Here is a 19,351-nt window from a genome sequence, read left to right on the forward strand (position 1 = left end):
TCCGGTGGACGCTGAAGCAACCATTCTGCTGTCTTGTGAGTTTAACAGGTGGCGGAAAAGACCCCCGTGCGCACATATCTCCATGCACATTATCCTCCAAGTCTTTAGTGGTAGGGCAGGGTTTCTTCAGCAGGAGTGTGAGTAGTTTTCACTGAGAGTGGCAGCCATCGCTCAGAGCTGCCCCAGCAACTAGTACTTGTACAGAAATGCCGATTATCCACAGCCAATGCAAAGTAAAGTCAAATTACGTACACATCTCCTTGGCACACGCCGACACCCGGGCTCGATTTTCAAACCTTTTGGCTCAGCTCAGATTTCAGGTCATTCCCGAGGAAGAAAGAGTGGGAGACCCACCGAACTGGGTTTGAGTGGGACGTGAGGTCCTGAAGCACACTCACTCCTACATGCATGGAGGCTTTCGCAAGGGTCTAACGCAACATGGCAGAAGCCTCGTCAGAGTTTAAGATGGAGGAAAACTCTCGGATTCTGGCCATTCAAATGCACGTCTTTCTTTTGATTTCTATCTTTCAGATTACAGCAAATACCCTGTAAATGTAGATATGTACAAATCTCTATTATGTATTTTAAAATGGAAGCAATATGACAGCCTCTCTTCCAGTTTTCGGAATTGCATCCATCTTGGCCATCTAATATGTACAGGTCCTTCATCCAAGGGCTTATATGTACATACAAATCATTATTCCTGCTGCCCAAACCCACTGTCCTGATTTCAAATCATTATTCCTGCTGCCCAAACCCACTGTCCTGATTTCAAATCATTATTCCTGCTGCCTATACCCACTGTCCTGATTTCAATGCCTCAGTCAGCTGCCAACACTGCTCTCTTTTCCACATTCCCCCCCCCCTCGCAAACCACCCCCCCCCCCCGCCCTATCATAGCCTTATGAATGGTAACCAATCAGAAGCTACCCCCCTCCGCAAACTGCATCCTTGTCTAGCAAAGGAAGAGAAAAGGGATAGAGTGAGGGAGAGAGAGGGAGAAGGAGGGAGAGGGAGAGAGAGAGAGGGAGGGAGGGAGAGAAAGTGAGGGACAGGCAGAAAGACGGAGAGCGAGCCAGAGAGAGAGAGAGAGAGAGAGAGAGATTCGTGCAGCTGGAGACTCACACACAACTGTAGCTAGTCTTGGAATCTGAGGACTGCCAAGAGGCAAAGACTGAAGCCAGTGTCGTACTTCAATGAGAATGACATACACTCAAAAGACCAAGGGAATCTTTTTCTAAGGTAAGAACCTTTCACTATGCCCTACACTTCAGCTAGCAGCTCCACGTTCCTGAGCTCATCTATACATAAAGCCAAACCTTTTTGCATATTGTGATATTTCATATCGCATTGATTGCATGTCTTTCATTCTGGCAACTGGGTTCAAATAGACCCGACAACAGACCGACCCCTCCAACTGTGAATATATAACCTGATTAGGCACATATTTTAATATGCAAATACCTGCTAATTTATTCATCTTCATACAAGTGATGTCTGTTTAGGGAGGTTCATATTCGGTGTCAATGTTGCTACCGTGATAAGACCGATAAAGCTAATTCTCTGCTTCTAAATTTTCGTCCTCTATATTTAATTATGAATGTCAAAAAGGAAACTTTCATGAACTGTTAACAGAAGTTAGGCTTGATAAGCCACATGATGAAACCGCGAGCATTAAAGCAGCCTGGCATGCATTTGACAGGTCGCGTATATTGCGAGAGGTTGTGAATATTGATATCCTTAAACTACAGGAAGAAACTGGTGAAGAAAATGTTCTTCCCAACGTCCTTATTGAATAGTCCAGAGTGCCATCCATCCCTCCATGTGTTGAGTGTAAAGTCCTCTCACTGCTCAGAGGTTTCCGTTGGTGACATTAGCCTTTGGGGGAAGGGGGGGGTGGTGGTGGGGTGGTGGTGGTGGGGGGGGCAGAATGCTTTGATGAGTCAGCCGCTGTTTCGTGAGCCTGAACCTGCCGTCTAATCGCACAACACACGAATACCGAGATAAGCTCTCCAAACTGTTAGCGGTGAACGCGCGGTTGCCGGATGCTTCCTGCTACACACGCCGGAACGTTCTTCAAGAGCGCCTGGGCATTTCCAGCTCCAGGTCAGGCTCCTCGGGCTCCGCACGACTTTGTTCGAACGTGGAATTCAAAGACTGCCAATAAATAAATGGCTGCTGCGTGCAATGCCACCCAATAAAGGGTTCCTCGGCTATTGGCACACACTCAATCTAGTCCCCTTTGAAATCTGCATTCTGTTGAAGTGGTCACTCTCCGACACCCCGCGTGTAAACGCTCCTGGTTATTTTGGGTGCTGTTTACTCGATTTGATGTTTTATTCTGCCGTTAGATGTTCTGGGTGCGTCTCTGCCAGCGAGCTGTGAAGCCTGCCTCATTCCACTGTGTCCTGACTCTGATTTATACATCTGAGCCAAAGCCATAATGGCGTGACTGTTCCGCACAAATTAAAGTGCACATTTCTTCCTAGCCAGTGTCACATGTATAATTGCCTTTCAACACGGAGATGAATCATGAGACAAAGTCACTTGTACTTTGATTCTGGATAGTATTCTCTCTCTCTCTCACTCTCTCTCTCTGTGACTCTCTCACTTGCTTTCTTATGAAGAGAAGGATCACAGTGAATGCAATTTGTCTCATAATGAGATAAAAGTCAGAGACAATCAATTTATTTCTTTGGAAACGATGTAACGATATTAACGTTTTCATTCCAAGCTACGCTGGTGGGATACATTTCAGAAGCTTTCCTGCCCACTCAGCTGCTAATTGAGAAACGAGACCGCACGTAGGAAACAACCGTCCATCGCAGAATGATTCATTATGCTCGGTTACTCTGCCCAACAGGAAAACTGTTAGGTCTCCTCTAAGAGTCCATGAACATAATACAACAGAGTAATCATGGAGATCTTCAGAAAGGTCTTCTGAGTCCACGGGTAAATTCTGAGCACCCTGATGAGGCTCTGAACCTTATTTTAGGAGAAAACATGTGATTGATTTAATGAGAAAATACCTCCTTGAAAAAAAAAAAACTTTAAAAACTCACTGGTTTCATTAAAACCACACAGCCCAATAAAATCAGGGAATATGCTATGTCTAATAAGCTAGATTGGGCGAACCTGGCCATATCAAAGCCTAGTCCTGAGGGCAGGCAATCAACATGCAGCATTTTTGATCTGTATCAAAGTTTCAAAACAAAGAAGACAGGAGCATTAATATTACAGGCGAGACAGCAGCGGCTGGGAAAACTGTCCAGCACGAGACACGGGTGGGCTGGCGCTTTGGAGAAGCTCTCGGGCTCCACCAAGTGGCCACTATGCTCATGGCATCCTTGCTGCCCAACAACCCGAAGACGCGAATGAATTTAGCTTCGTGAAAGCTGTAAAGTAGCTGAAATACCAGCCAGAATTTTTCCATTTGCAGCGGCTTATTCCCTTTCTGCTGTTGGGGAGGGCAAGGTTTTGATAGGTTATGGTACGTTGCATTTGGTATTTGAATGAAGAAATCCTAGTATGTTTGCAGTGAGTATAGCGAATCGTCAGGTGATGGGTTAGTGAGCACATCACTGGTTCATACTGACTCTTTTTCTGAAGCAAATATACAGTCTGCTCTATATTCACTGCGCATTCACGACTAATATCCACCATACTAATGACACCCATGGAAATTATAGTCCTAATTAGAACATTCAATCATAATAATAATCAAAGAGGTTTAATTGTTACAAAAGGGACTTGGGTTTCTCACATGCCTGAGGCCTAGACGAGATTAACAGGAGAGTTAACTGTATTGAGCCGTATTTTGCATTTGAAGAACATTTATACAAGCAGCCGTTTAAAGCACTTTCACTCCGTAGAAAGCCATTAGATGACTGCTAGGCCTTTCAATTAGAAAAGCAATTTCAGTCTAATTTCTGGGGCTTTATTATTTCATGCTTCAGTTTAACCGAAACAGTCACGTTCTGAACTTCCCTGCTATTGGAAATCTTTGCAAATAGATACATTTGCTTTACAAAAGGCACAGTTTGCGCTCATTGTTGGAAAACGGGCAGCTGGTAGTTGCTACAAACGGACATGAAAAGTGTTTTGAGACAGCATCAAACGGCCTGAAGGTTCAACCCACGGCACATTAGACGCTGCTGTTTTTGGTAGAAACGCACATATTGTTACTTGCTGGTCTTACAGTCTCTAAATAGTTTTGCTTTGAAGTCTTGGGCGACGTTTTCTTGGTTTTAAAACCCTTACCCCGTGGTGCCTGAGGAGATGCAGGTAAACCACGTTAAGGTGAAAGTGAGGAGAGAGATCTCCATCAGTGCGGAGCAGAGATCTCCATCTCACACAGAGATCTCGTCTAAAACCCGAGAAACAAACACACACCACGCTGCTCCTACAGGTAATGACCACATGAGAGAGGAGGTCGTGCTGTCGGTCTTCACCGTGAAGGGGATTTGAATCCTAGACACGTTGTTACACAATTCAAAGTCAACTGTATCGATTCGGTTAGTTATACGAGCGCCTTTGTACACACACTGGTGCATTTACGCACCTGAGCCTCGCCTTGCGCAGCTTAATCCGCAGATGAAAAACTAGCGAGCGGAAACAGATTTGACATTGGGGAGCGGGCTGGGGTGTGTGGCACTACGAACAAGATTAGTCTCGTGGTTTTATTGAGCTGCACCCTTGTTTTCGCGGATTAGTCATTGTTAGCGCCTCCTGTGAAGAAGATCTCACGTGAGGGGCGAGGAACAGCCCAGTAAACAAACAAACAAACAAACAAATAGATACGCTACACTCACTCCGTAGTTAAAACTCACTCTTGGATCATTTGCAGGACAGGGACATCCAAACCTATGCCTGTTGACTGGACACACTACAGGTGTCATCTGTATATAATGGGTAATGTTGCACTGTATTTTTATCTGATATCAAAGGTGTTGGATTGCAATACATTTCACCATGATTTGGTCGAGTTGTGCAATCGCATCCTGTTTTCTGACTTGGGGGCAAGCTTGGTTCAGAGTGAATGCTGACAGCTACTCACCAAATATGTCGGTATGCTATTAAAATGATGCTATTTACACGCATCTTTCATGTAATAAAGTTTACGATATTATTGGTGAGGCCCTACTGGTGAAGATGTCCAATATTATGAAGACAGACTGCACCAGGTGGCTTGTAAACCTTGCTTTGATTTACTGCGGTTTTGGTTTGTGGTCAAATTGCGATGTCATGCTATTTTGAGTTGCAAATAACTAAATGAGTGCAAAAACAGGATGATCACCACTAACACAGTGGGATGGTAACTCTCATAAAGTGGTTTTATGGACCTCTGGGCACATCACATGATCATCTCTGATGGAATACATGGCACAAAAATGAGATGTTAATATTTTATTTCATATCAAAGTGATGGCATAGCACTGAATTGAATTTCTCTGTTTGAGAGGACTTGCTATGGCTGTACCCCCAAAGAAACTTTTCTTATTTTTTTTATTTTGCAGGGAATCAGAGGAAGACCAAAGTCCACGATGGCAGAGTTGCTGATCCAACCGTTTACATCATTTACTATTCAGTACCTTCAGTATTAGATTATTCATCTGGAGTTGTGCCCGTCTCGAGGACCAATCGGAAACAGACGAGTGATGGTTCACTCTTCCTGGCTCTTTCTGCTGCTCTGCCTCCTCCCCCTGAGCTCGCCCGTCATGGTGGCGGTCCGGAGCTGGACGGGCCCGGCCCGGCCGCTCAGTCAGACTCTGCAGGGGGAGGGGAGGGTTCTGCAGCGGTCCAAACGAGACTGGATGTGGAGACAGTTCTTCCTGTCGGAGGAGTATATGGGCAACAGCAATCAGTACGTAGGCAAGGTAAGAGGCCTCCATGGCTCCGGCAATCGACTCGTCTTGTCTTGCAAACAAGCCCTCTCGGCCGTGTGTGTGTGGGGGGGAGGAGGGGTGGGTATGTGGTTTGTTGGGGGAGGAGGGGTGGGTATGTGGTTTGTTGGGGGAGGAGGGGTGGGTATGTGGTTTGTTGGGGGTGGAGGGGTGGGTATGTGGTTTGTTGGGGGAGGAGGGGTGGATGTGAAGAAATGAAAAGTTCTCTTTGGTTCTCTTTGAGGTTTATGTGGCATGACATAATATTTGAATATGAATGCATGGCAGGCACTTTGAAAATACCTGATGCCATTATCAAAGGAAAAAAATATATATATAAAGCCTCGAAAATGTGAATTACACACTCACTGATGCATGAATATTCAGAAATGAGAGAGAGAGAGAGAGAGAGAGAGAGAGAAGATGGGGGCAAGTGGCAGGGGGTGGTGTAGGGGGTGGTGTTTTTGTACCCAGCTTTGCGGCTGGTTTTACTGTTCTCATTTCTAGGACAAAGTGGCTCACTAGGGACCTGACAAGAATTGACAATTACAGGCTATTTCATTTTCTCACTCCCTCTCTCTCGCCCTCTCTCCGTCTCTCTCTCCGTCTCTCTCCCCCTCTTTCTCCCTCTCTCTTTTTCGTCCATTGACTTCCTACCCAACTGCGGCGGCGGTGTGAAGGTGGGGGCAGTCAGAGGGCGGGCGGCGCAATTCATCAAAGCTGCGATTCAGAAACATGCCAAATTTATGCTACGCTCACCGCAACAGAACAACCCAACAGCACCGGCCGCCCTTCCCGCTCAAACCAGGTCCTGATCGTGAGGCGTAGCTCACAGTGCTCCCATTAATAGTCTCTTTTTCCACTGCCACGGAGGCCACAGAGTTCGGCAGGCGTTGGAAACGCCAATCAAACGGCGACTCATCCAGCTCACCGCTCTTCTGAAAGGATCTCTGAAAGTCCTACTCCGCCAATGTGGCACTACATTTCAAAGGAATAATTTAGTCCACAACTCTCGTTTGACCTTAGCATCAGCTACATCACCACATGATATCACACCAGTACTCCCTTCTCACTAAAGCTACAAGGCCCAGTTAGTCACCCACTAATGACTGCTGGTGTTGTTTGGCGTGTGATTCATGGTGAGGGACTTTGTTGAGCGAGTCGATGGATCACACCGGACAGCTGGTTAGTAATTAGGCCAAGCTAGGCTAGCCATTGGCTGTTTCTAAGAATAACCACACGAATCTTCATTAGCACATTGTGCAACTCGGTAACCAGTCAGTGCAACTATATGTTCAAATTTGCATCCGCTGTTGCTGCCTTTCACAGAAATGGGCTAGGCAAAATATGTCCATTATATCCATAAATAGAATGATCAAATCTATAACAGCTGGGGTCTCTCTCCCTACGGTAATACCATTTCTCACGTATCACAGGAGCATTTCATTAGAGGGCAAAACCCAGTTCTTGCAGATCTTGTTAATAAGTTAATAAGCTCTTAAAACATAAAAGGCCTTTTAAAACTAGGGATGAGAGGTTTTCCTTGGGGAAGGTTCCAGTTCCCAGTGCCTCCTCGTTATGTGCTACCCGGAGATGTCACGTCCAATGTCATGTCCGTCCACGTCCATCTATGTGCTCCCTGGAACTGGCAGATGAACGTTTTGAAGAGAAGTTAATAGCTTCCGTTTTTCAGAATGGCCGTCAGAAGATAAGTGCTACCTGTGATGATATCTTGAGATGCTTGGTTGAGCATGCTCTAGCTGTGTGTGAAAGCTGGCATATCAGACAGATGCTCAGACATCCCCTCCTAAGAAACTAGGGCGGGTTGCGTCCTCTAGTGTGACTCCAGGCCTGTTTAGTTATTCACAGGAAAATGGATCATTTATCAGAAAGGGAGACATGTTATCATTTTGAACAGCTCAAAGTAGAGCCCTAACTGATCTTAATTCTGTTTGTTTTATTGCTTGCAAGTGGCCTATAAATAAACAAAACATGCTAAGTTTTTTTCTTATTACTTTACTGGGTCAAGGAGGTGTAAGCTGAGCTGCTTCCTGGGTTAGTCTTCCTGGGCCTGCAATTTTCCCTCATGATTTTGACCTTGGAACATAATTCATGCTCTTTGTGTCTGGAATGCCTCTAATTTGGGGCCCGACTGCTCAAGGACTTTCATGGTTTGTTAGCTGTATTCCAGCGCATTACGTTTTGACAGAAACATATTGGTATTCAGCCGAGGAATAAACGGACAAGCATTTTTGGTTTTCCATGTAGAAACGTAATACTATCAAATTCCATTTTTCGCATGTCAAAGCTTCCATATTTCACGTTTGTAAGAATCTTTACCTGGAGAGGAGAAAAATAATCTGGGATTTCTGCTTTATTGATCTCGATACAAATCCAGGTGTGTTTCCTTAATCAATTAATTCAACTGCTTATTGACTGAACTATTAGGGCACAGGTGGCTTTATAAATATAGAAAAGTAAGCTAGTAAAAACTGTCAAAAAATAGAGGGGGCGTTTGGGCAACAAGTGTGTCCTGGCCAGCCGTCATGAGCAGCACACATGAATGGAAACGCAGGCGAGCTTCAGCAGACAGCGTGGTGGTGTTGGTGCTGGAGGCTGAACCTGTTTCAGGTGATGCAAACAGACAGGTCCTCTTGGCAAACGTGGAGAGGTGTTACATGTACTGTTAGCTGTCCCTCCTGTGCCGGGACATTCCACGGTGGACATGGACTTCATGCGCTCTAGATAGGACGTATGAAATGTAGACTCATTGCTGGATGGGCGGAGAGCTTTTTCTAATGAATGCAATATGTATAATAGAATACTGAGAAAGACAGCAGCTGGGATTCACATTAAGGACCAGAAACCACTTATCATTGTTATTTATTTATTTTTCGATGGAATTACCTATAGCAATGCAGCTTAAAAACAGAGAGAGAAAGAGAGAGAGAGAGAGAATCAAAGAGGGCTAAAAGCATTATTAGTATTTAATTAAACACATTCTGAAAATATGTGTTGTGAAACCGCAGAGCTGCTTGTTATCTGCTATTGAGAGTTTCCTTTCTAAAAGCTTTTCCTCATAAACTATAATCCACTGAACGACACGGCCTCACCCGGCCATAGTTGAGGGTCCATCGGACTATGAGAAACAGCAGAACATCAATTTAACGTTCATTCTTTCTCCTTGTCCAGCTCCGCTCAGATAAGGACAGAGGGGACGGCTCGGCCAGGTACGTCCTCTCCGGAGAGGGTGCAGGTACCATCTTCCGCATCGACGAGAAGTCGGGCGATCTCCATGCCACGCAGAGGCTGGACCGTGAGGAGAAGGCGTCGTACACCCTGCAAGCTCAGGCCTTCAACAAGTACACGGGCCTGCCCCTGGAGCCTGCCACCGAGTTCATCGTCAAGATCCACGACATCAACGACAACGAGCCGAAATTTACCAGGGACGTCTACACGGCTAGCGTACCTGAAATGTCTGACGTCGGTGAGGGAGTTTGTGTCGCCTTTCCGCTTATTTGTTGTTTGCTTGCTTTCTTCTTCCTCCTCTTCCTCTTCATTTTTGTTTTTTTGATGTCACAATTGATTACTCTTGGGAGCAGTGTCTGAGATTCTGTCATCCCGGCTTTTAAGGTCAAGGATGGCTCGATGGCTCGGTGCCTCTGGTTTCCGAGACTTTTATCTTTTTTGACAAGCCCTTTGGAGCATGAGAAATACCACTGAGTGTAGCTTTGGAGCTAAAGTGTAACGCTTGAGTTTCACGGCCAATTTTACCCTCTACACTCCAGCCGGTGAGCATGTGGTGTTTCCTCAGCGTATCTATACCTGGGTTGTTTAATTGAGAATAAATCATATTGTCATACAGGGAAACAAAGGTAGTATTAACCCTATTTTGTTATGCAATCTTTACCCTCTACAAGCAGTTTTGTTTAGAAGCCTGTGCCTTGGGTTCACTTTTCAGGTGTCAAAATAGTGTCTGCAGCTCACAGAGAGAGTCTTAGTCCTTCATTAATAATTTGTTAATGTATGAATGGGTGTTTTGGGGTTGTAGACAATGACCTTTGTGATGCGTTTGTGCCAGCTCTGCTTTGGAAATGGCAGTCGTAAAACCCAAAACACTGGGATGGGAACTGAACATTTTACCCTTTCTGGATCCAGTCAGTTAGTTGACTAATGTTTTCTCAGATGGAATTTCGTGCCAGTTGTTTAGTGTCTTTAATCTGCTGACGGCATGACGGGGCTCCATTGTGCCAAAGAAGTGAAGCGCACCAAGGGAGAGTAGCTGTCAGCCACGACCGAACCCATGAACGCTTGGAAGGCCACAATTCAAAAGTGGGAAAAGCAAAATTAAATAAAGAAAAACACTGGTACTGGCAAGCAGAGCGTCCAGGAGATCAAAATGTTTGTTTATGTGCTTCACCCACAGGTGGTAGACATATCTGAGCAGCTTTCACGGTTTATGAGGCACAAAGGGCAGTATGGCTATTTTTAATTCCTTGCTTGGCAACAGAGTTTGAGTCACCATTTTTTTTCTTTCTTTTTTGGGGATTGGATAATGACGGCCATTCTTAATCTGAGCTGGTCGAATGCCGTTGTTAACAGGAGCGACCCGTTCAAGTCAAAATGCGAAGGTGTTGGAGATATCCGACTTGAGAAGTAAAATTATGAGATTTGAGTGAAAAGGTATAGAGAATTGGAAGTTTTTTGAGGCATTTAAGATGAACAGGTGTGATTGAGGCTGCTTTTTACGTACTGAATGTTAAGCACAGTATCTAATGTCATAATCAGACTACAGAGGCCACGTGGGTGTCGTTATGTCCGTTGGGAGGTTTGTCATGGTTTCATGAGGACCATTGTGAGGTAGTCATGAATGTTGGAAGCATCGATTGCATTGTTGATGGGCTCTGACATGTAAGTGGATCCTGGTGTCATAATGTAGGTGAATAGCAGTAAAACAAAATGTAAAATGTTTCTTAACTTACCTCAACGGTAATGGGACTATTACAAAAGTCCCACCAGTAAAAAATGCTGACAAAGCAGGACAAGCTCACCGTATATAAAGTGCTCCAGTACTTTCTACTAATAGTAAATTGCAATTCATTTGATGCTTGTGAAGTTGCTAAAAAATCTCACCACTTAATTTTATGTATGCATGTAAATTTATGGGTGAATTAAAACCCCTGTAAGTGCATCGGCCTCTTCTGAGCCCCTATGAACTGTATTAGACAGAGACGATTCCATTTGCATGTCTTATCACATTTTCTACTTTACATCTAATTTTAATTCCTTCTTTATCACCCCAGTGTCACAGAATCAGAAGCAGAGTCTTGGCAGTGACTCTGACATGTGACTCAGCCGTGTTCAGATTCCTCAGAGTAATACAGCGCAGCGTGTGTGTTTTCAAGAGCTGCACTGTCGTGTGTAATGTGACAACAACTCTGGGGGTTCTAATCCCCAAAACACAGGAGCAGTTTGCTTGGTGTCTTTATCTTTAGATTAATAATCTGACGAGCTTTGCTGATACCAGTCTGGCCAATTTTGGGAAGGACTCTCACCCAAACAGAATAGCACTACCACAGTGGAACTTGTCTGGACTGCTATCCACTACTGAATTGCAGTGCATGTATCATTAACCTACGATAGTGGGGGTAGTAGGGTAGTAACCATGGATAGTGGGGGTAGTAGGGTAGTAACCTAAGGTCGTGGGGGTAGTAGGGTAGTAATCTAGGGTAGTGGGGGTAGTAGGGTAGTAACCAAGGGTCGTGGGGGTAGGAGCAGAGTTGTATAATCCAGGTTCAGAAAGTAAAATTCCTCACCAGGATTTTGCTCAAGCTAGCTAGATTTCTAATTAGTGCAATCCAGGTAAAATTAGTGGAATCAACACAATCCAGGAAGCCTGAGCAAAATCCTGGTGAGGACTTTTACTTTCTGAACTCGATTATACAACTCTGGGTAGGAGGGTAGTAACCAAGGGTAGTGGGGGTAGTAGGGTAGTAACCAAGGGTAGTGGGGGTAGTAGGGTAGTAATCTAGGGTAGTGGGGGTAGTAGGGTAGTAACCTAGGGTAGTGAAGGTAGTAGGATAGTAACCTAGGGTAGTGGGGGTAGTAGGGTAGTAACCATGGGTAGTGGGGGTAGTAGGGTAGTAATCTAGGGTAGTGGGGATAGTAGGGTAGTAACCTAGGGTAGTGGGGGTAGTAGGGTAGTAACCTAGGGTAGTGGGGGTAGTAGGGTAGTAATCTAGGGTAGTGGGGGTAGTAGGGTAGTAACCTAGGGTAGTGGGGGTAGGAGGGTAGTAACCAAGGGTAGTGGGGGTAGTAGGGTAGTAACCAAGGGTTGTGGGGGTAGTAGGGTAGTAACCATGGGTAGTGGGGGTAGTAGGATAGTAACCTAAGCTAGTGGGGGTAGTAGGGTAGTGGGGTTAGTGGGGGTAGTAGGGTAGTAACCATGGGTAGTGGGGGTAGTAGGGTAGTAACCAAGGGTAGTGGGGGTAGTAGGGTAGTAACCTAGGGTAGTGAAGGTAGTAGGATAGTAACCTAGGGTAGTGGGGGTAGTAGGGTAGTAACCATGGGTAGTGGGGGTAGTAGGGTAGTAATCTAGGGTAGTGCGCATTCAGAGTAGAAAAGTTAAATGTACCATGGGCTGTGGCCTTTTCTCTCAGACAATAACAACAGCATTGATAGCGATAGTAATATTGTCTATTACTATAATAATAGTACTATAATAGTCATTTTTATTTTGCATTATTATTGAATTGTATATATGCCTGCAGACATATTTGCTAAATTCTTAGTTTTTATGATTGTTTTTCTTTTTGTTCTTGTTTACTCACCCCCCTCCCCCTCCCCCCTTGGTATAGCCTTCTCCCTTCTTTTAAAGGTTATGTAATTTCAAATAAGACCACATTTGGTAACATTTAAAGTTTGCCATGGGCATGTGTAACTGGTAAGTAAAGGTTTGTCAGCGTGACTAAGACGTGACCTGTGTGCTGGTGCGACGTCTCCTGTCCTCACAGGAACCTTCGTGATAGAGGTCAACGCTACCGACGCTGATGACGCCTCGTACGGGAATAGCGCCAAGCTGGTGTACAGCATCCTGCAGGGTCAGCCGTACTTCTCAGTGGAGCCCGAGACAGGTGGGTCCTCCAGACACGGAGAAGCTCGTGTTATTGTGTGTTTCCCAGATTTATGGGGCCCTGGCCAAAAAGGCAACGGATCTCAGCATGTCATAAACTCATTTACATACAAAAGTAAGAGCTTCAGTACCACACTGTGTTCCTGTAATGTCAGCGATGTCACTTATGTCAGTTATGTTATTGCCCTGTGGGAGTCATGCCAGCCCGCCTAACCCCCCCCCCCCCCCACAGCCCCTGTGGAATCGTGAGCTTTTCTGAGGACTATGAGCGTATGAGTCTACGATTACGTGCATTGATCCTTATCTGTGTTTTCTTGTGTGCAGGGATCGTGAGGATAGCCCTGTCCAACATGGACCGGGAGGTCCGGAGAGACTACCAGGTAGTGATCCAGGCAAAGGACATGGCAGGCCAGATGGGAGGTCTCTCCGGAACCACTATGGTCAACGTGACCCTTACAGACATTAATGACAGCCCCCCACGGTTTGCATTCAGTAAGTTACAGACGCATCATTTTTCATTGACTGGGATTAATTTAATAGCCGTACATAGACGTGTACGAGTAATAAACTGACGGTGAATACATATTTTGAATGATGGGTTCAATTTCAACATATTGAGTTCGGGTCATGTAATAACAACGTCGTCCAGCTCTTTACGTAGGGACGTGGTACGACATGTTGCTGGGAACCAATGAAATCTTCTCATCTTAAAGGTTCGTACCAGATGAGCGCGTCTGAGTCAGCGGAAATCGGCAAACCAGTGGGTGAGCTCAAAGCCAACGATGGAGACGAAGGTGCCAACGCTGAGATGAAGTACAGGATCGTCGACGGCGACGGGAAGGACTCGTTCGACATCGTCACAGATGATCGGCAGACGGGCATCATTCTGGTCAGGAAGGTAAAAGATAAAACTGACCAACGTTTTACGTGGCCGTTTACTCCATCATTACATGAGAACCATTAAGATGTTCTCCAGGGTGAAGACAGCAGCCCTGTGATCGGCCACAGTGCCTTTAGTTGTTGTGATGTCTAACTCAAACAGGAGTGCAAAGCTATTTACAGCATCCAGTTCATTAAAAGTAATGAGACAAAGTAATACAACTTCCAACATTTTCCCCCTGTGCTCTGGAGACTTTAGAGGTGCATTAATTAGGGCAAATGGAATTTGTTTTCGAAGACTTCAAGGCAGATTTAAATATTTTTTTAATGGAGGCCCTGAGATCACACATCACATCTATTCTACCATCTATAACAACGTTTGGTTAATAGTCTTATCCAGAGAGAATTCAGTTTTTATCTGAAGGGAGGTATGTGGGTAACCTAGGATAAAAGCCATGATGTAGACGATGCTAGCACCTCACTCTACCAGGGGAGCTACAGCCACGGCAGTTAAAAATCTTCTCTGTCGCGTTTAAGAAACTGGATTACGAGAATCGTCGGGTTTACACCATCAAAGTGGAAGCGACCAATACGCACACGGACCCCAACTTTGCGCACCTGGGACCGTTCTCCGACACGGCCATCGTGAAGATCACCGTCAAAGACGAGGACGAGGCACCGGTCTTCAGCAGGCCACAGTTCATCATCGAGGTGAACGAAGACACCCCGAAGGGAAGCGTTATCGGCACGGTTACAGCCTGGGACCCCGACATTACGGATCACCCCGTCCTGTAAGGAACTTCTTGGTTTTTGCAAAAAAGTCAAAGTTGTATATGGTAGGTATACAAGGTATATGAGGTCATAACCATCTTAACTAAACTGAGGTTCACCAGACATGCAGTATTCACTAAAGAATAAAATCCAGACGTATACACATATTTTGACACATATGAAAGTAACATCAGCCTAATGACCCTTGGTAGGTTTGCAATAGACCAGCACACGGATCCCAACAGACTCTTCTACATCGACCCCAGAAATGGATCCATCATGACTTTGAAGGCCCTGGACAGAGAAGTGTCCAACTGGCATAATATCTCTGTGCTCGCCAGTGAAATGAGTGAGTTCACAACACATGGTCACATACAGTAACATAAGTAATTACATCAGTAATGCTGCGAAACACACGTAAACCTTTAATGTTGCGGCTTCAGGTTGGTGTTTCCGCTGGTTTTCAGATAACCCTCACCAAAGGGGACGCGTTCCTGTCTTAATAAAAGTCCTGGACGTAAACGACAACGCGCCGGAGTTCGCCATGCTTTACGAGACATTTGTGTGTGAGAACGTCAAATCTGGACAGGTACTAACCATCAGATTCGTCGAACATTCATAAGAACTTTGGTGGGAGCGATTCTATTATTATAAAGTCACAGAGGCCGTGACTATAGACTATAGGACACCCGAATGGGGTTTTGTAAATATGTAAAAATATTGGGACACCCCAAGTTTTCCCTCTGTTGACACTACTATAATAGAAAGTATTAAATGATAGACTGTTAGATGACAGATTGTGAATGCATGTGGGAAAGGATTTGTGAGACAAAGACAAAGAGGTGAAGGCAATAAAATACTAAATCCAAGACAATAAAGGACAACGCTGTCACGCGGAAACAAAAACGGCCGGAGGCAGGGGTTGTGTATTGAACTTTATTCTCCACAGTAAGTGTGAGAAGCAACAAAAGGCTCAGGTTGCAAAGTAACAACAAACAGAACTAGACAACCAAAATAACGACTGGATGTCAGTCGCCGAATCACTCGCGAGGCGAAGGAGCAGGTCTCGGGAAGCGAGGCGTGAACCGCTTTCAGTGGACTACACGACCTGTGGGCTTAAGAGAGTGTGCATTGATTACTTACAGGTGTCAGTACTGGGGAGATTGGGACCTAGGCACTGGTTTTGTGATCGTGGGTGTGTGTGTATGTGTGCATGTGAGTGCGTGCGCCCTCTGGTGGACGCTCGGCCGCCTCACCGTGACAAACGTCTTCCGTATCGCGGCATGAATTTGTGAAAATATGATTGCTGAAAATGCTAGTTTTTATTGTGAGGGCAAGATGTCAAGTGTTGTGAGGTCCGTGGCTAGAGTGCTGAGTGACCAGAACCAAACAGCAACCTGACCTTTGTGTCAACCTTAATACATAGACCATACACTTGGCTGTATTAGTACATTAATACAAGGTAAATTTTGAATAAACAAACATACTTGTTTGAATAAACAATATTTACAAAGAATTCAGATTTTTTATGGATATCAGTTCTTAGGTTCTGTATCTAGTAATGTTTCCATTAGGTGGAAAGGTCCAATCATTTGTTCTTATTCAGCTTTTGTGTGTTACTGCTCTGTTTCCAGTTAATCCAAACGATCAGCGCCATCGACACAGACGAGCCACTCATTGGACACAAATTTGTATTCAGCCTCAGTGGCAGCAATCCCAACTTCTCCATCTTTGACAACGAAGGTGAATCACTTTAGATCTTCAGAGCGTCGTACGCTCTCGATCCCCCCTCGCTCACGGGGTCGGCGGCGGGCCACGGCCGAGCGCTCACGCCCTGCTCTCTTTCTCTCTCTCCGCCCTGCCCTCTCTCTCTCTCTCTCTCCGCCCTGCCCTCTCTCTCTCTCTCCACCCTGCCCTCTCTCTCCCCCGCCCTGCCCACTCTCTCTCTCTCCGCCCTGCCCTCTCTATCTCCACCCTGCCCTCTCTCTCTCCGCCCTGCCCACTCTCTCTCTCTCCACCCTGCCCTCTCTATCTCCACCCTGCCCTCTCTCTCCCCCGCCCTGCCCACTCTCTCTCTCTCCACCCTGCCCTCTCTCTCTCCACCCTGCCCTTTCTATCTCCACCCTGCCCTCTCTCTCTCCGCCCTGCCCATTCTCTCCGCCCTGCCCTCTCTCTTTCTCTCCACCCTGCCCTCTCTCTCTCCACCCTGCCCTCTCTCTCTCCGCCCTGCCCTCTCTCTCTCTCTCTCTCCCACCCTGCCCTCTCTCTCTCTCTCTCCCGCCCTGCTCTCTCTCTCTCTCTCCCGCCCTGCTCTCTCTCTCTCTCTCTCTCTCTCTCTCTCTCTCTCTCTCTCTCTCTCTCTCTCTCTCCCGCCCCGCCCTCTCTCTCTCTCTCCCGCCCTGCCCTCTCTCTCCACCCTCAGACAACACCGCCCGGATCCTGACCCGAAGGAGCGGCTTCAGCAGGCGGGAGGTGAGCGTCTACTTCTTGCCCGTGGTCATCTCGGACAACGACTACCCCATCCAGAGCAGCACCAGCACGCTGACGGTGCGGGTGTGCGGCTGCGACAGCACGGGCAACATGCGGTCCTGCAGCGTGGACGCGCTGCTGATGTCCGCGGGGCTCAGCACAGGGGCGCTGGTGGCCATCCTCCTCTGCGTCATCATCCTCCTCAGTATGTACTCGCCACAGAACCGCACGCTAACACGCTAACATAACATGCTAACATAACATGCTAACACGCTAACATAACACGCTAACATAACACGCTAACATAACACGCTAACATAACATGCTAACATAACACGCTAACATAACACGCTAACATAACATGCTAACACGCTAACATAACATGCTAACACGCTAACACAACATGCTAACATAACATGCTAACACACTAACATAACACGCTAACATAACATGCTAACATAACATGCTAACATAACACGCTAACATAACATGCTAACACGCTAACATAACATGCTAACACGCTAACATAACATGCTAACACGCTAACATAGCATGCTAACATAACGCATAACGTGCTAACATGCTAACATGGATGGTGCAGCCAGCGAACGTCTGAAAACACAAACGTTTCGGCTGATAGAGGATGTTGTGATTTTATGTTCTAGCAAGAGAGAAGTTACTATTGATAATTGATAATTGTCTGCAAAGGTGTCAATTCCAGGTTCAGAAAGTAAAAGTCCTCACCAGGATTTTGCTCAAGCCTGCTAGATTTTCTAATTAGTGCAGTCCAGGTAAAATGAGTGGAATCAACACAATCCAGGAAGCCTGAGCAAAATCCTGGTGAGGACTTTTACTTTCTGAACCTGGAATTGCCACCTCTGATTGTCTGGTTATCAGGGCACCTGCGTTGTGTGGAACAGGCCCTAAGTGTGTGGTGTTCGTGTGATTTCCTGCTGCAGTGATCGTGGTGCTGTTCTCCGCCCTGCGCCGGCAACGGCGGAAGGAGACGCTGATCGTGTCCAAGGAGGACGTGCGGGACAACGTGGTCAGCTACAACGACGAGGGGGGGGGCGAGGAGGACACGCAGGCCTTCGACATCGGAGCGCTGCGCCACCCGGAGGTGGTGGAGGGTAGCAAAACGCGACGGGACATCATCCCCGACATGCTGTTCCCGTACCGGCGGGCGTCGCCGGCGGCCGAGTGTGCCGACGTGCGGGACTTCATCGGCGGGCGGCTGCGGGACAGCGATGCGGACCCGACCGCCCCGCCCTACGACTCCCTGGCCACCTACGCCTACGAGGGCAGCGGGTCGGTGGCCGACTCCCTCAGCTCCCTGGAGTCGTCGATCGCCGAGGGCGACCACGAGTACGATTACCTCAGCACCTGGGGGCCGCCGTTCAGGAAGCTGGCTGACATGTACATCGGGAAGGACAGCGGCACGGCCACCTAGCTGCCCGCGTGAGACGCCCGCGTGAGACGCCCGCGTGAGACTCTCCAGTTCCAGAAGGATTAAAACACACCCAATTACCCCTTTGCTTGTTTTTCTACTGACTCTTTCTGATTTTCACTTTTGCTATCTGGTGGGATCTTCGTCGACAGTGTCGTGGCCATCGTGTGCTGATGAAAGGAGTGTTAGTGATCATGTTCGTTCCATTTGTTTACAAGCAGAAAAAAACAAACAAAAACAAAAACAAACGTGAATGACGCGTAATGGATGGCTGTCTGTGTGGCTAAACAGAAAACAGACCTACTGCAACAAGGACAATTTGGCTTCATTTGCTTGTGTCAAAATGTTTCTCTCACTTAAGTTGCCAAGCTGTGGATAACACTGAAATCAAATACCGAAGTGTCATAGAGATGCTGCAAGTGTTTTTTATCCATATTTTTTATGAATATATTTTAATAAAAAACACAAATGCACTATTGTCTTCCGTGTGTTCTCACAGCAGAGTGGAAGTAGTGTGAGCTTAGCTGAGCTCGTATGAAAGCAGAGAAGAAGAAGACGTTGGAGCTGTCATGGCTGCATCTGTTCACGGAACCCCTGGTCATCTTCAAGCTGGTCATGATCTCCATGGTCAGTGACATTGTAGACCTACCGTACAACAGCTGTTTACAGTAAGTCAGTACTTTACGGTGTTCATAGAAGGTACGGATAAGAGAAGTGGCATGCACAACATAGATGCCTTACGATTGAAAAGTAAAAGACATCTGTCTCCAG

At 46.4% G+C, this 19,351-nt stretch overlaps 1 protein-coding gene across 1 annotated transcript; it reads left to right on the forward strand.

The window, feature by feature from the left end:
- The first annotated feature begins 1,070 nt into the window (after nt 1-1,070).
- Nucleotides 1,071-19,000, forward strand: cdh10a (cadherin 10, type 2a (T2-cadherin)). The gene is made up of 12 exons (XM_076981909.1): nt 1,071-1,242; nt 5,517-5,876; nt 9,075-9,369; nt 12,896-13,015; nt 13,339-13,506; nt 13,728-13,912; nt 14,431-14,684; nt 14,877-15,013; nt 15,132-15,253; nt 16,299-16,407; nt 17,087-17,338; nt 18,093-19,000. The coding sequence occupies exons 2-12, from the start codon at nt 5,658-5,660 to the stop codon at nt 18,581-18,583; spliced, it is 2,352 nt and encodes a 783-aa protein (XP_076838024.1). The 5' UTR covers nt 1,071-1,242; nt 5,517-5,657; the 3' UTR covers nt 18,584-19,000.
- Nucleotides 19,001-19,351: the final 351 nt, after the last annotated feature.

This window comes from Brachyhypopomus gauderio, chromosome 19 (assembly GCF_052324685.1).
Source record: "Brachyhypopomus gauderio isolate BG-103 chromosome 19, BGAUD_0.2, whole genome shotgun sequence".
Lineage (NCBI taxonomy): Eukaryota > Metazoa > Chordata > Actinopteri > Gymnotiformes > Hypopomidae > Brachyhypopomus > Brachyhypopomus gauderio.

What these genes read in the sequence shown, in the direction of transcription:
- cdh10a (XM_076981909.1), top strand. Translation starts at nt 5,658, where the DNA reads ATGGTTCACTCTTCCTGGCTCTTTCTGCTGCTCTGCCTCCTCCCCCTG. An exon ending in GCAATCAGTACGTAGGCAAG is followed by an intron (nt 5,877 to 9,074) that starts GTAAGAGGCCTC and finishes CTCCTTGTCCAG; the next exon opens with CTCCGCTCAGATAAGGACAG. An exon ending in GCATCATTCTGGTCAGGAAG is followed by an intron (nt 13,913 to 14,430) that starts GTAAAAGATAAA and finishes GTCGCGTTTAAG; the next exon opens with AAACTGGATTACGAGAATCG.